Source organism: Rhodnius prolixus, unplaced genomic scaffold (assembly GCF_049639745.1).
Source record: "Rhodnius prolixus isolate KJV_2025 unplaced genomic scaffold, Rpr scaffold_8, whole genome shotgun sequence".
Taxonomy (NCBI): Eukaryota; Metazoa; Arthropoda; class Insecta; order Hemiptera; family Reduviidae; genus Rhodnius; species Rhodnius prolixus.
In genome coordinates, this window is record NW_027411593.1 from 26,630,968 (window position 1) to 26,648,426 (window position 17,459).

The 17,459-nt window shown below is 34.6% G+C and overlaps 2 protein-coding genes across 6 annotated transcripts in view; one reads left to right on the forward strand and one right to left on the reverse strand.

Annotated features, from left to right (window-relative positions):
- Window positions 1-17,459, reverse strand: part of nAChRalpha1 (nicotinic acetylcholine receptor alpha1) — a 389,306-nt gene that overhangs the window by 74,009 nt on the left and 297,838 nt on the right. The gene's annotated exons all lie outside the window — the stretch shown is intronic.
- Window positions 1-17,459, forward strand: part of LOC141451058 (retinol-binding protein pinta-like) — a 71,495-nt gene that overhangs the window by 45,120 nt on the left and 8,916 nt on the right. For both annotated transcript variants that reach the window (XM_074122084.1, XM_074122085.1), the window contains 4 exons: window positions 1,109-1,286; window positions 5,850-6,102; window positions 9,802-9,912; window positions 10,864-10,966. In XM_074122084.1, coding sequence (XP_073978185.1) covers window positions 1,109-1,286; window positions 5,850-6,102; window positions 9,802-9,912; window positions 10,864-10,966 — 645 coding nt within the window. The remainder of the gene's footprint in view (window positions 1-1,108; window positions 1,287-5,849; window positions 6,103-9,801; window positions 9,913-10,863; window positions 10,967-17,459) is intronic.

Below are 17,459 nucleotides of genomic sequence, written 5' to 3' on the forward strand. Positions count from 1 at the left end.
AGTACTGGTAACAGTAACTTGCTAATCTGAAAGAAAACCGCTTAAAGTGCGGCTACTGAACTCCTGAAACAGCTGGAGCAAACTACAATCATATTTGTAGAAACAAAATTTAAGAGTACTTATAACAGTAACTCACTATTCTGAAAGAAAGCCGCTTAAAGTGCGGCTACTGAACTCCTGAAACAGCTGGAGCAAACTACAATCATATTTGTAGATACAACTATTAAGAGTACTGGTAACAGTAACTTGCTAATCTGAAAGAAAACCGCTTAAAGTGCGGCTACTGAACTCCTGAAACAGCTGGAGCAAACTACAATCATATTTGTAGAAACAAAATTTAAGAGTACTTATAACAGTAACTCACTATTCTGAAAGAAAGCCGCTTAAAGTGCGGCTACTGAACTCCTGAAACAGCTGGAGCAAACTACAATCATATTTGTAGAAACAAAATTTAAGAGTACTTATAACAGTAACTCACTATTCTGAAAGAAAGCCGCTTAAAGTGCGGCTACTGAACTCCTGAAACAGCTGGAGCAAACTACAATCATATTTGTAGAAACAAAAAATAATGCATGAGTATCCTGAGACTCCGATATACAAGTTTTGTTATCATTTCTTGAATTTTAGCTCCTTCAGAATTATATACAATTTTTTATTCAAACATTAAATTTGTATAAATACATTACATTTTTGAAATTAATAAAACCACAATAACTGCAGATAATAAAACCTGTGTTTACTAATACGTACTTAATATGCGTTCACAGAGCGTATTAAATTATTATAACATACTTTACATGTGTCTGTCTGTAACAATGTTCAGAGTATTACTATTATATAATAACAAACAATTATCAACTATTATTTAACCATCTTTCATAAAAACAAAACCTCTCGTATAATCTTTGTTTATAGGCTAGTAATTATATGCACTCTGTATTTATTCGTGAATTATGTATTCTATATCTTGAGAGACTATTTATATAAACTGAAAAGAAAGTTATGTTTACCTTGATTTTTTTTATGTCTTTATTTATTATGGTGGATTAGTTAAGAAATATTCGACTGTGTAAATTAATTTGTTGTTTTATTTTCCGTTTGTTTTCAGAACTGTTGAACGTCCAAGTGGATGAATGGTTAGAAAATTATTTAATTTTATGCAAGAATAGCGTTGAACGAGCTAAAGAAAATCTGGATATGTACTTCACTAGCAAGATACTAGTACCAGAAGTATTTACACATAGAGATCCGATGCATCAATCATTTAAAACCAGTTTTAAAGTTATGTAAGTATTCATAAAATTTTATTTTATTGACTTTCAATTTTTATTAGTAAATAAAAGTGAGTTAAGCCAACGCATCTCTGGACTCTTCATTTAGTAAGAGAAACTAACTTATGCGTTTGGATTACGCAGATTTTTCGTTTTCTAAGTACCGGTTATATGGATTCGAAATAGCAGATTCTTAAGAATTGGATGCGAAAGTTTTTTAAGCAATATAACACAAAAATGGAAAATGAAAGAAAGAATTAATTTAATATTTTTACTTTAAATAAGATTTGAGTTAAAACTAGCCCACCTGTAACTGTACCACTTCACTAGCTCGAGTTTTAAATACTACAAAAACGACTCCAACCAGTTTTTCGTACATTTCGTGTGCTCATTGCCCCCACATGTTGAGCTAAAACTCGTATAGAATTACTTCCCCGGACAATACTAGTTTCTTAAGGCAATTATGAGGTATAAGTGGTTTAAGCTTCCCTCTTAAGTTCATTTAAGCGTCAATGAGTGGCCTGATAATTGAATTTAGTAGGAATTTAATACGTAATTAAAATTTAAAATTTCTCATTACATAACCTTTACTCCCATTAATCTATCTGAACCATATTCCTATTCTTCCGGTAGATAAGGTGCGTTTTCTTGGACTTTTCCTCGACAAGCGCCTTACTTGGAACCCCTATACTCGACTCAAGCGACAGGAATTTTACTTAAGTAATCGAATGACCAAAAGACTCCTCGACAAACGCTCCAAATTGTTTATTACCAACAAAAAGAAAATCTACACAGCTCTACTAGCCCCCAATCTAGACATACGGACTTGGAACTGTACGGTACTGCAAAGCGTTCCAATCTCAACCGCATCCAATCCCTTCAATCGAAAATCCTTAACGTTCCTTTTTACGTAAGCAATCACACCATCCAAACTGTGACCTAAAAATCCCTTTTGTCCTTGACCTAGCCAAATCCCGTTCGCACCAAATTTCATTCCAAACTTTCCCAACACTTCAACCCGCTCATAAACAATCTATCCCAAACTACTCTTCCCTCAAATCCTTGCCAAAGACTGAAGCGTCGATGGCCTGATCGATCACCTGATCGCATGATAGAAAAGGGTATCCTTCGTATTCACTTTAACGGCATCTTGTGGTTAGCCGACTCTTGATAGTTATCGTGGATGGCCCTCATTCAGATCTTTCAAGCCATGTTTGTATATATATTGAAATCCGATTTACTTGTAGCCAATAGGCGGTTGTAAATTAAATAAAGAGAGTTAAAATTTTTTTTTTTTAATTTTAAAGAAATCGGTTCCTCGGAAGTTCCGTTTTAGTAACTAAATTTTGTATTCTTTAGCGTTTTTTTTTTTTGCATGAACTTAAAAATCTCTGGACTTGCACCAGAGATACTGGGTTCGATCCTACCTGCCCTTAGATTTTTTTTTTTTTTTAATTTTTATTTATTTAGGAGCTCGTTACAGCTCTCTGTTCTGTGGTATCAGCACAGTAATTTAATCTAAACAGATTCATTTTGAGTGAATCCCAAGTGGTTTTTTTCTCTTAAAAAAGTGTCAAAACAAGGTTTACAAATTGAGTGAACTAATTTCTTACATCTCTGGGCTAAAAATAATACCAAGATGGAATAAATAACTACATAAATTGGCCATTATAATTCACTATTCTCAACTCCTGAATCTTCCAAGGTTAATTAACGAATGAAACTCCACACTTAACATTTAAAAAAGTGATTTCAAAACGATTGCTTTTATGGCTATTTCGTAAGGGACTTGATTGATAACAGCCAAGTTAAGAAAGGTTATTCTGTCCGTCTTTGGTGATTTATTTAACAAGTGTTCAATTAAGACAAATTTAAGTAATTCTGAAATGCATTTACCCTCATTACTCATTAAAATTTGTTTTATTCTTTCTTTAAAATATTTAACAATCAGGTTGTACTTTTTCTTGCAGTTTATTAAATAGTTTGCAATGTGTTTCTTATTTTAGTTGTAAGATGAAAGAATGGGATTATGATTGAGAACATTTCTGTAAGACTTTGTCTCGTGCGTCATTAGTTCAACACCGGTTTTTATAACTAATGAAAAACAAATGGAATGACATAAATATATTGGTGACGAAACAACCGGGTCGAATTTGTGAGTCTGCCAATTTTCAACTGCTAACTTTTTATTATTACACTGTACAATACTTATTTTGTTTTTCCATCCAGCATTAATAAAATATTCAATAGAGTGGGTGCAGTTCGTTAAAACTTAGTCTCAATATCGCACATCGCAACTCGAAGTATCGAAAAATTTCAACTCATGTTGCTGGTGTCAGTTTGCTTCATTCACGACTCCATGTGCTGCTTGTCGCTTGGAGGTGCTTCATTTGCTGCTGGCGGTTGTTGGCTTAAAAGAGTTGTCTGTACTTAAAATTGAGTTGTAACTGTCAAGAACTATGGATCCTTTAACACTGCAGTTGGGTTGGACTCGTTTTAATCACCGTTCCTTTTCCGCCGTTCAATTTATAAGAATAGATACTAAGTTTTCAAATAGTGGTCATTATAGATTTTTAGATTAGATTTAAAATGACGGGGCGGGACCCAAGCCCCACGGCACTGCAGCCACAAGAGACTTATTGTGCCTTCCCATTAAATCTAATAGGTGAAACCTCCCCTTCTAAGAAGGTCGAGAGCTTTCCCTACCAGTTCCTTCTGCGCTATAATCTCCTTTGGTCTCAAGGTACCAAAGATGTCGTAGCGCAGTCTCTCAATTGCAACGCAATCGAACAACAGGTGAGAGGCCGTTTCCTCTTCCTCCTGGCACAATTTGCACAATGGTTCCGAGCTAATAAGCCCTATCTTGTGCAGGTGCTTTTTGAACCTTCCGTGCCCTGTGAATAGGCCTGTAATTAGAGTGATCTGATTCCTGCCCAAACCTAGAAGTTACTTTGGTTCTTTGTTTGCACAACCAGGGCATAACTCTCTTGCTGTGTTTGGACCCCAGGAAGCATCACCCAGTACTTTTCATATTCTCTCCAGATCCAATCTCTGAGAGCCTCACGAACTGCACCCTTAGTGATCCCCAGGACTGGTTCCGGACCAGTGAAAGGAGTACTAGCTCCATTTCTGGCCAACTGATCAGCTATTTCATTCCCCTTGATCCCCAAATGGCCCGGCACCCATTCCAATCGGACTTTGTTGTGCCGAGCCAGTTGAACTAGGGCCTTTTTACATTCCCAGACCAGGGAAGAGGTAATTCTGAAGGAAGAGAGGGCCTTCAGTGCCGCTTGACTATCCGAAAAAAAATGCAAATCTCCCTATTTCTAAGATCCATTCGCAGATTTTCCCCAGCGGAAGCTTTAATGGCAAAAACCTCGGCCTGAAAGACGGTGGCATATCTCCCAAGAGTACTCTCAATGAGTACCTTAGGTTTAGCCTCATACACTCCAGTTCCGGTCCCGCAGGCCATCTTGGAGCCATCCGTAAACCACATGACTCTCTTCTGGCACTGTTCTGTCCAGTTTACTCTCCATTCATTCCTCGATCTGAGGATCACCTGAAACGGAGTCTAGAAACTGCATCTAGGACAGGCTTTGTCCCCAACCATGTCTATGACCTATAGAGGTGTCTATAGAGTCCATGTCTATAGAGGAGCTAATGCGCCTCCATTGTCCATTTCTCGCTAGTCTGTGCGCGCTAGCCCTTGCCTCCGCCTGAATAACAAACTGAAGTGGAGGCAACCCCAGCAGTACCTCTAGCGCAGAGGGGCCATTATAAGTTAATAAATATTAAAGGATATAATTAAATATTGTGAATATTGATAAAATTTCAGTTAAAAGAGTTAAAAGTCAAATAAATAAGTGATTTTACGATAGATTTTATTTAAAGCTGATTCATTTGGAGAACTGAATATTCTACATTCGAATTGAATTCAATAAATGATTTACAAACACAGTAGACTCTGACTTCTCGGAAAATCATTATGTAGTTATTTTGTTCCCACTATTGACACTGTAGCCACTTTTAAACTAAGTTATTTCCCCTTTAGTTTGTTAAACACTTGTGTAAACTATTTTCACTTAAGTCTTGGCCCAAGAACTCCCATAATGCTGGCAAAGCTCGTAAGCTAAATCTAATAATACTTGCTTGATTCCCAACAAACAAAGGGTTATATTAAAGTCTACTTACTTGTTAGAACACCTGGTAAAGAGAGATATAGTGTTTACTTCATGTGCTGAATTAAACTGTTAAATACTCTTTGCAACAAAATACTTATGTTAATGATTAAAGTATATTATGATTGGTAGCTCTCGTATAGTTTGTGGCCTAGGTATTGTCGTCTATTGTTGAATCTCCGCTGCTCTTTAGGATGTTCATCTTAAATGGTAATTAAATTACCGTTCCGAACAATGATTCTTGCACTACAAAACGCAGTGTACTCACAACGAACAGTTTCCTTGGAACATAAATAAATCCGGACTCTGGACTCGAACCCTGGACCTCCCCAGGAAGTCCATTTCATTAATTACTGATCAAATCTCTATTCTTTAAAATATTTTATCTTAATTTTTACAGGAGGCTAGGTGCCCTACCCAAGATGACCGATGACAACCATCGGGTAATAATATTCTCACACGTACGCGATGATGCTAATGATTTTGATCCGTTATATGTTTTAAAAAGGATCAGTATGTTAGGAGACATTATGCTGCTAGAAGGCATAGAACATCTTGGATTAGAAGTAATAGTCGACTGTAAAAATATTTGCTTTGGCCAGTTAACAAAATATGATATCTGTTTGACTAAGAAGTGTGCAGACATTGGTTTTGTAAGTACTGAAATTGTTTTTTAATAGTTAAATTAAGTTGTATACTTAAATTTTACTTTTTTTTAAAAAAATATTAAGATGAAATTAAACGATTTAAATATGAAAGCAAGTCTGACAATGTTCCAAATACAAAAAACTGAAGCTCTCTTTTAGCACAAAGTAATGCAGAATTCTAGACAATGGAATCAGGTAATAAAATCTTATGCAAAAAAAAACAAGATTAAAGAACACCTCCTTCAAATTCTATCAGCAGTGAGAGAACATTATTAAAGATGAAAAACACAAACTTTCGTCAACCCCCCAAAAATACGTTTTTCGGCGGCAGCTAAAAAAAAAGTCTTTTACAAGAGTCTTTATTGCTGAACAACAATACAGAACTAGCAGCGAAGCTGTATACACTTAGGGAGTCTAAAACATGTCAAATATCGCAGTAAAACTGATCACAACGCAAAATGATGTTCAAAGAAAGTCCACCTTTGGATTCAATGGCTTTCAATCAAGTGACAATCGAAATCGAATCCTTTTAACTTCTTACCATTTTGATGTGAAACATAAACTAAATATAAAATCGACATGATGTAAAACTAAACATTTATACTTAAAAATTAACTTCATTTGATGATTGCTGTTCATTATTTTTGGTGACTGATTTTGCCGAGCTTTCGACCTAGGGACTAGGTCATCTTCAGGCACAGATAATCATCACACTTTCGATTTCCCAAACACAAAGACACTTAAATCAGAAACCTACACACAAAAAAGGAAAGTGCTAGAAATGATATACATATCTAAGACAGAAAACAGTCTAAATTTCAAAACAGACACCAACAATTTAAACAACATATTCGCTAACCTACTACAAAATACTTGACAATTGGCAACACTGACTTCCACACAACCTAACACATATCGATCACACAGACCGATCACATTCAGTCCATGAACAGACAAGACAGAAGACACACCAACCCTGTAATGTAAAAATATTAAATATAAATAATTTTCTTAAATTTCGTTATTTTATACATTTTCATTTCAATAGAATCATTGTTAACAATCTGTAAATATGTTCCACAGCCCTGAAGATGACCTAGTCCCTAGGTCGAAAGCTCGGCAGAATGAATGTATCACGACTGAAATGGCAATTATTTTTTCATCCTATTCCTTTTATAAATAATATTGTATTTTTAACAAAAGAATAAACCAATAACAAGAATAACTTTTTAATTACAAAACTTTTAATTATTTTAATTAATTCCTTTTTTTAAATATTATAAAATATACTTATATGCAGTATTGTTTGAAATAATTTTAATAATAATTTAGACTGGAAGGTCTTTTTGGGTGGGTGACCCTTCTTTTAAAGGCATTATCTCTCTCTAATAATAAGAATGGTAATTGTCGGCCATTTCTAAACCTTGCCCATACTGCTGGTATAATTTATAAATTGTAAGAACTTATTTATTCTTGCTTAAACAACCTAACAGCAACGCGGAAGTTCCTAGGGTGAAGGGACCAGTAATTGACTGGGCACCAGTAATTGACATACCAGATATAAACTGGTATTATAAGGGATATGAGCCGTTTTTAGTGGTGATTCTTTCAATTTCGTTATTGAGAAGCCTTTAGGCAGCAGTTCCAGAAAAATATTAATTATTGGAAGGTTCCTTGGTATCAGTGGAAGGTTATTTGTGTTAAAAGTTCAAAATCAAGGAAAAAACAAGCCGTTGCTAAGGAGGATTGATAAGAAAATAATTTTTCTTTTTTCTTATTTTTCGTTTATTTGTTCATATATTCGTGTGGTTATCAATGTTCTGTTATAATTAGTATTACTTGTAGATTTCATTTATGTAGTTTTTTTTTTAATTATAAGAAACATTGAGGATTAAAATGGGGCTGTCAATCACTGGTCCTTGAAACGGCAATCTGCCCAGTAATTGACATGTATGTCAATTACTAGTCCTACAGCTTTTTTTTTGAAACCAGTGATTGACTTCCAGGGAAAATGATAAGATAGGTCGATAAATTTTATTATAATTAAAAATTCAATACATTGTAAAATAAAATCATTGATAAAAATCGGCAACATAAAATAAATAGTAAAACTTCCAACAAAATATGTTTAAATTAATGAATTAGCAAATGTACGCCTTATTTCAAGAGGGCATGCAGAATGATTATTCTGTACAGAACAACAATGTATGAACAACAAACTGGAATAGTCGAGATCGCCGAACAGTTTCACGCGGCCAACGTGAATGATAAAAACGACGCCCACTTATCGGAGTTTGAAAATCTCTCATTCTCCCTCAGTTTTGGGTCCTTGCCACATTCCAAAGAAGAAAGGGAGGAAATGGCTGAACCATAGAATTCCATCAAATAAAACGGCCAGGGGAAAAATGAAGCTCCCTCAAGAGAAGTACCAGGTGCGAAATTAAACATAAGTGGAGAAGTTGGTGACTTAGTGATGTTACACATTACTTACTTTTTAATCTAGTTTTTTTTTCATTGATGTTTCATTTATTTATTACTGTTGTAAGTGCGAATGCTTACAACCTGAGGCGGGACGCGATTAACGTGCACACAGTGTATATATAAATGAGCCCAAGAGGTAACTCAGTAATAATAAACAATCAAATACTGTTTAGATGCAGAAAATAAGAATGAATTACATTCAGATAGTTTGGTTTCGAAGCAAATGACACTGGCAGCACAGATTGTGGAAAATATTAGCGAAGCGCTCCAAAAGAAGGGAAGCGTAGGAGAAATTTTGTTCACTAGAAAGCGAACCCAAGGACGCGTAGATGCCATCAGTAGCAACGTTATAGGCGGAATGGATAAAACAAGGATGTGACCACATAGTCTAATCGGAAGTAGAGAGTTTGGTAAAGTGAGTACCAAAAAAAAATTCCCAAAAAGAGGTTTAAGTAACAAAATATTTAGCGGAAACTAAAGGATAAGAGAGCGGAAGAGTTGAGAGAAAGAGATAAAAGCGAGCCGACAGACATTTTGTACGATCTAACATGTATGTTAGCTAATATCTCCTTGGCACTATTGAAAGTAAGGGCTGTTATTCAAATTACCTGTCTTGGCTTGGGGAACTTAATTAAAACTGTCCAGTAGGACAGTTGTGTAAGGGTTGGTCGTCAAAAACTGCATAAAATAGCGTAATGTTGAAAAATATTAGATTATTTAGGTTTGCCTATTTAAAAACTGATTAATTATGAATAAGACCGATTTTTGTTATAAATCCAATTGAAAAAGTGATTTAGGTGATTTAAGTGATTTATTTAGATTTAAACGTGATTTTGAATGCATATCTTATGTCGTTTCATGAATGTATTTGTATGTCAATTACTGGTCCCACCCCATGTCAAACACTGGTTCCACCGAAAATTCGGTATGTCAATTACTGGGTCATTGACATACTTCCAAAAAAAATCATTTTTGGTTGACATAAAGATCGAATTTACTGCTTTTAAAATATTAATAAAATAAAATACATCCTACTGGAGCGGTACAATTTTATAACCTACACCTGGAGCCAAAATAACGGAAGTTATTCTACCTTAAACTCGATTTTTTTCTTAAGCAGTCAATTACTGGTCCCTTCACCCTACCTTACGCAAAATTTAAAAATAAAATAAACTGGGATTAAAAAAAACAATCAATTATTCAAAATAGCATTTTTATTTTTAGAAAGCATTGCCTCAAAGAGTAAGACGAATACATATGGTGAATCCTACGGCCATTTTGGATGCCAGCCTCACATTATTCAAACCATTGTTACCTAGGAAACTAAGCGATAGGGTGAGTAACAGTTTAAGTTATAAAATTAAAATTAAGAATATTTTTCTCTATTTTACCTTTCATGTCTTATTCTAAAATTGTTAATGCATTGTGTATCTTCTTAAAAAATGGGGCCTCCTGAAGGTCCACGAAGATACTTGCATCTTCCCCCCACTTACCTTATATTCTTTGAAATTAAGTGAATTACGAAAATAACTAGATTATTCGATCAATTCATTGTATAAATTACAAACAAACATTCAAGATACTAATAAAGATAAAATTGGTATAATATTGGTAAAAGACTCATTTAGAATACCTTGACATTCACAGTTCGTTGAACTTGCAGTACTTCAGCGTGGAAACGTTAGAGGCCAATTTGACGAATTTTACGCTAGAGTGATCAGTAATTTATTTCCGGATATATAACTGAAATTTTGAAGAATTTTTTTTTTTAAATTTATGTAAAATATAATATTTTCCTAGCATTACCATCTTCCGTCATTTTTGTTTTTGGGTTATAACACAACCTTTAAGGTTAAAACCAATCAAAAAATACTTCGTCAATATTAAGAAATGCACCATTTTATGTCCACAAACACTAACTCTTCATAGAAGTTTTCAAAATTTCATTTCAAAGCATCAAAATTCAAAAGAAATCGAAAATTAATCGATCCTCTCTTCTTTCTGGACAAAGCCACTGGTTCAAAAACTTTCTAGATTGTCCAGCACGTCGAGTGAGACGCTGTTTGCCTTGTGACTTCCTATAACAGTAAATCGACAAACTGCAGCGAGAGTGTTGCTAATGGTTCAGCTTCTCTGCATCAGTTGATCTAGCCAAGAAAACTACTTACATCAGATTCACAGATATATGCTTGTATAGATTATGAATGTCCAAAAAAATAAAATAAAACAGGAACAAAATAAATAAATAAAAGTTCTCTAATAAAATAACTTTAAATTTCCCAACAGTTTGTGGTACATCGTGATTTGAAAGGACTCCAAGCGTGTTTAGGATTGGAATGTGTGCCAAGAGATCTAGGTGGCGATGGACCGTCACTAGATGAAGTAAACAGTGAGTAGATTAGTTTAAATAATTTGTTTTACTTTGTTACTCTAGTGTTTTTTTTAAAATTTTATTTTTTACCAATATATTTCACTTATGTAACCAAGACAACATTCCAAACTCTATGTTTCAATAATTCTCACTAAAAAAGTAAATCTTGAAATCCTTATTTCCAAATATTATTGACTAAATGTACTGCAGAATAACCAAACGACTCATTTAACATTAGGAACTGTTTTTTCTTTAATGATTACTTAGTCGCAGCCTAGAATTCGATAGCGTAAAACATGAAGAATGTAAACTTAATGAAATTTTTATAAAATAAGCTTAAATACAACTTTAAACTTTAAACCCCCTTAATTGCATTCGAGGTAAGTATTAACTCATCCCATATTTGCAGAAGAATAATTAAAGTTGGCGTTCTTTAAGATTCAGTTCTGAGTCCTGTTCTCTTCAAAAATCAACATACTCGTATTACGACATCACTACATTTCTGTTCTTGTAACTTAAGCAAACAATAACTAACTTCAATTCAGGCATAACAATCTTCTATGGATAAAAGCTTCTCTGGCCAAAAATTAACAGTCTGCTTTCAAAAAAATCTGTAGTCAGATTGAATGTATTGTAGGCACAACAATCTTTAAGAAGATCGTTGATTGGTGAATGACACATAGTTGGAGGTTACTAACTATCAAAGCACAAATTCTCGAATTGCGCAATGAAAAAAAATCCACTAAGAGTTAGAAATGCCATTGATAAAAGACTTAAACACGATGAACCAAAGATTTATTGATATCCAAGACGAGTTAAACCAGAAATAAAACATAAAATGTAAAAAAAAAAATATTTGTGTACATATTTATATTTTGAAAGGCAGGAAAATACGGAACAATTAAAAGTGATTTCTGCTCTTTTTTTAAAAAGAACTTCGTCAACATCGAATGAATAGTAAAAATAAAGTAAAGTAATCGCCTATTTTTCAGGCGGGGCTTAACGTCCAACTACCAATTAGGTGTCGTGGACGGAGGAGACTAGCAAACATACTTTACTGTAAATTTCTTTTTTTTATTTATTTTTTTTAATTTGAGGCGCGCCAACATCTAAGGTTATTGGCGCCCGGAGCTTTTTTCAGCGCACTGTCGGCCTCCGGACAGTGTTCTCTCGTTACAGACAACACTGTCCATCACCGGACAGTGATCTGTAAGAAGCTCCTAGAAAGAGAAAATCTAAGGGTCAGCAGCTGGATTCGAACCCGGGACCTCCGCGTAAGAGTCTAAGTCCCTTCCCTAATTTCTTTTATTAACCATTAAATAAAATCCAAGGCCTAAGACCGGGGAATCGAACCCAGTACCACAATGCATATTATGCTTTGCAGGTCTCGCCCCTAACCGCTCGGTTACCGTGGCGCCTAAATGTGCTTCAATACGAGTACGTTTTCTAAAATAGACATTTATTTATGAAAAAATAAGTGTTCAAATGAATGAATAGTGTTGGTAACAGTTATATTCGCCATGATTGTAATATACTGCTAGCGATTATGTTTGCAGATAGGATTGTAATGGTGACAATTAAAGATAGTCATTTATTGCACACAAAGATGAAATGGGAAACGAGCTCTCTACTTTCTATTGTGGCGCTAATATAATTATTAAATAAAACAATTAATTTTCATTATTGTTTAAAATATTTTCTTTGTGAGACAGTTTTTACCTTTAACTAACTGGAGAAGCAACTAGAAATTGTTTAAAAGCAAATAATGTTCTAAACATACGATCATAACAACTACGTATTTTCTTACACACTCTAAATTGTCTTTAAGGAGTCATTAGAAGATAAGAAAGAAGTGCAACTTCCCAAGACTGTGGTCAAAGGAAACTGCCTACAAAGTCAGGGAAGTTTGATTCAAACTGCTAATTTCTTTGAACTCCATTAAAGTCATTAAGTAGCTAAAAACTTTTGATTACTTGTTTAAAACTCTTGTTAACAATTTAAGCCTACCGGTGACCGTTGTTCTTGCTCAGGTCGTGTGCTTTTGTACAAAAAGCCTTCCTTTTGTTGATGGGTAAGTTTAGCAAAACTGCATTAACAGAAAGCTCTGCTAATTCTAACAATTCGTTCGGTAGTGATAAGTTAAGCAGTTATATACTTTCAGAACAAAGAGGGAAAATATTTTTCTTTTCAAGATTACGGTTGAACCAATATCTGATGGGAAAGTTATATGGTGTACACAGACAGTAAAGGCTTTATTTTAAAGGAAAATGGATGAGATCCTTCAGGAAGAACAATAATCCGAATGGACTACCTTCAGTTAAAGCTGGATCACTTTCCATTTTTAATAATGCCTCTAATGCTCTCCTGATGGTTTTTGGGGGTAAATAGAATGGTTGCTCCCAATTTTTCCCTTTTCAACCGTGCTTACATTGCTCTCGGTTGATATTTTCTCCGTGAACTGTGACAACAGAGACGAGCCTTTTAAATGTTAAATGCAAAAAAATAGTGTTGCGTTTTTATGCGAGTTTAAAATATAATTCAAAGAGGAAAATTAAGCAGCCAAAATGGCACAGCGCGATGCAAGTGAAGAGTTAGATAATAATATTTTAAGGAAGTGATTAGCACAGTGGTTAGCGTATGCGCGGAGATCCCGAGTTTGAATCCACGTGCTGGTCTTTAGATTTTTCACTTCCTAGGAGTCCTTCTTACAGCTCACTCGGTGTTGACAGTGTTCTCTGTAACGAGAGAACACTTTCTGGAGTGGAGACCCGCCAGGCGCACTGAAAAATGCTTTGGGCGCCAATAACCTCAGATGTTGACGCGTCTTAAATAAACAAATAATAATTTCAAGAGTTTATCAAGAGAATACTTCGAACCCTAATTTTTAGCGACATGATTGGCTTTCAGTAACATTACGAAACAGACTAACTACTGTTAGCACACTCCATACTTTCAATATACTTATTAAAGTAACATTTTCTCAATTTTTTTTTTTTAAGTTAAAAAAGATTTTGATAACTTAACGAATAACAGCTTATACTTTAAATACGCCTGCGTAGATCAGAAATGAAATGCCAAATTTAGAAAATAAATAAATCTTACGTATAAAAACAAAAATGTCAATTAGACAAGAGTTCAGTGTGCTTTGAGAATTAATAACTGCGTTTAAGTTAATTGCAAGTGTACAAGGTCCATTCTGGCAAGTGAAAGGCAGTTTTAGTGGTCGACCAACTCCAGGCTGCTGAACCTTTCACCCTGTTCTAGTCGCATTTGTTCCAGAATTGTCGAAACAAAAAATGATTTTATTTTACCGCAGTTTACGTATTCTGAATTGGAAAATGTAGGTTAAAATTTTTTTAAAAAAATAGTTGTTTTTCTTTATTATGCATGTTCACTCTGAAGAAGGTGCATTGAGCCTGCACTCTACACTATATGCACCGCTGATATCTCTACCAATCCTCATACTTTTCTTTTTAATTATGCCGATGATAAGGCAATCCTCTCTCCTCATAAAACCCTGTCCTTGCCTATCGCTCCCTTCAATCCCATATAGACTCTCTTGAGCCTTGGCTAAAGAAATGGATAATCAAAATAAATGAAAACAAATGTAATTACATTACATTCTCCCTGTGACGAACTAACCTTCCACCTAAACCTCACTCCTCTTCCTACAACAGATTGTGGTTAGTACCTAGGACTCTTCATGGACAAATGCCTGACCTACAATCCGCAAACTAGACTTAAACGGAAAGAACTAAACAGACGATTCAAACTTCTCTCTAGACTTCTCGACAAGCGATCTAAACTTTCACTACAGAATAAACGACTTATCTACACTATGATACTGAAACCTGCCTGAACTTACGGAATGGAACTTTGGGGCTCAGCCAAAGCTTCCAATATCTTTATAGAATCCAATCCTTCAAGTCAAAAACACTCCGTCGAATCGCTTATGCTCCTTACTATGTCTCTAACTCTACCTTGCACCGAGGTTTCCTTGTTTCCTATGTTTCTGAAACTGCAAGATCCCGTTACATTAAATTCAACACTTCAATCACCTCACATCCTAGCTTTCTAGATTCCCCACTTACTGCCTTACCAGGAAATGAAGTAAGTGCCAGTACATCATAGTGAAATGCTCTTCTTTGGGGAGTTTCACCATTGGGTAGACTAGAGTGGAAATTTTGTCTAGCTGATTTTATCCAAAATAACCTTTCGTCGTATCTAATTATGGCATATTAAAATCGAAGTTTCCATGATTTTTAGAGCAACTACACACCCAAATATACAGATAAGTTTTTGAAAAAAACACTATTTTGGATCCAGATATTACAAAATGGAATTTTGCGATAAAAAAAAACATCAGTAACGAAAACATGGTTGCCAAATTTTCTTTTACTATATAATATTTTTCTGCTTCAAGTAATTATTTATTTTTCTATTCGTTTTAAGATATCAACAAACTTTAGTGCACCCAAAAGTAACACTGAATAAATTCCCAATCGTCGAATAAACTTTATATTTCATCTCAGAAAAAGATAAGTAAATAAATATTACAATGTAGCAGTAACATTGTAATAACCTCCAGGGTAACATTACCTTATACAGTAACGTTATTTCTGGATATTTTTTTGAAACTAAATTTTCCGATAGATTTTCTGTTTAACGACTACACCAATATGGTTGGTTATACAAGATATTGGTTTATACCATTTTATCCCAAAAAAAATTCTTAAAATGTGATATAAATTTTAATTCTCCTTGGTATTAACTAAATCAATTTGGAATTCAGCCAAAGGTTATACTCATTAAACTAAATCCAAACAAATCCAATCAGAAATCCTTAATAAAAAAGTGCGTGCTCTTTTTTTCTTTTTAGTTTTCAACCAATCCATACAGTATATAACCTCAGAATGCTGTTTCTCTTAGAGACTGCCCACTTCAATTTTTTTCTCCCCTTTATCCTAATCCGTTTACACGTAGGGTCTAAAGGGTGAAGTCCAGCTCTGGCTTAATTTCGTGTAGCTAAACAAGTGGCACTCAAAGAGAGCGTGTTGAATATGTTTGCTACTACCTTCCGGACAACCAATTGGTTTGATTTAATTAATGTTCACTTTTTGTTCTACTTTTTTTAAGAAAGGGAATTGCAATAGTGTGGATTTGTTTTTCGTTTATTTTGGATTTCAATCAAAAATATCGGTTCTAAGGTCCCAGGAGTCCAAAAAAGTGGTTTTTACTGAGTGTGTTTTGTTAGAATAAACCAAAAATGGAAAATTTGGAAAATGGAAAATAAGTTTAATTTCAATTTTTTTGGGTTTCCTTTTTTTGGCATTGGCTTTCGCCATACAGCCAGCATCGTCTAGGTGCTTATCACTAGAATATCACTCACTCTCCATTCTTACCTACAAATACATTCGCTTCACACATTCATCCCTCTACTATAGCAGTTTTTGATGATCAACCCTTATACAACTGTCCTACCGGACAGTTTTAATACAACTATTTACATAAACCACAGCTAATGGATGGATCAGTACTCTATATTCCTGCCATCCTTATAGCTTAACCGAAATTAAAATCACGTAATCCTTCTCTAATCATTTTCTTCCATTCATTCTATAACTTTTAATTAAAACTGTCCGGTAGGACAGTTGTATAAGGGTTGACCATCAAAAACTGCACGAAAACGCGTAACGTTGAAAAACACCCAACTTTGACAATTTTTTTCTCTTTTTCTATAAAAGATAAAATTCCCAAATTTTCTTTAAATCTTACTCCAAACCCTCCTTTATAACTGTAATTTTTTTTGCAACCACCCAGATCTAATAGGTTTCGAGAAAAAAGTTGCCGAAAATGAGCAAAAACGGCTTTTTCAAAAAATGTTCTTGTTCTTGTTGTTTGTTGTTGTTGTTGTTGTTGTTGTTACCTTTTTTGTAAACAACGTAGCGCCTAAACGCGTGAACCGATTTTCATGAATGAGGTGTCATTCGATTCAGTAGTTTATGTAGATGTGCCTTTTGGGGGTCCCGACGCTGTACATCGAATGGGTGAGGAGTTAGCCCCCTTTATGTAAGGCTCCCTCCAAAATTATTATTACTAATTACTCTGTAAATCTTGGCCCGATTTTGATAAAATTTGGTAGGATGATAGGGTTAGGGCTCCCCTACGTAACAATAATGCGGCGATCAGCTCTTACACTTGTTAAGGGAAAGTATAGCAATCGTTTCAAATTATCGACACGTGAACCGATTTTTATGAATGAAGTGTCATTCGAATCGAAATTTTATACAGATTTGCACTTTAAAAGTCTCGGCACCGTGCCTCATAAGGAGGGGAGTTTGCCCCACCCAAATAAGGCCCTTTCTAAAACTATTATTACCAATATTTCTATAACGCTTAGTCCGATTTTGATAAAATTCAGCTCGAATAAATGGTTATAGCTCCTCTACGTTGCTGATTCTCTTGCTCCTACTAAGAGGAAGTACTGCAATCGTTTAAATTATCAATGAGT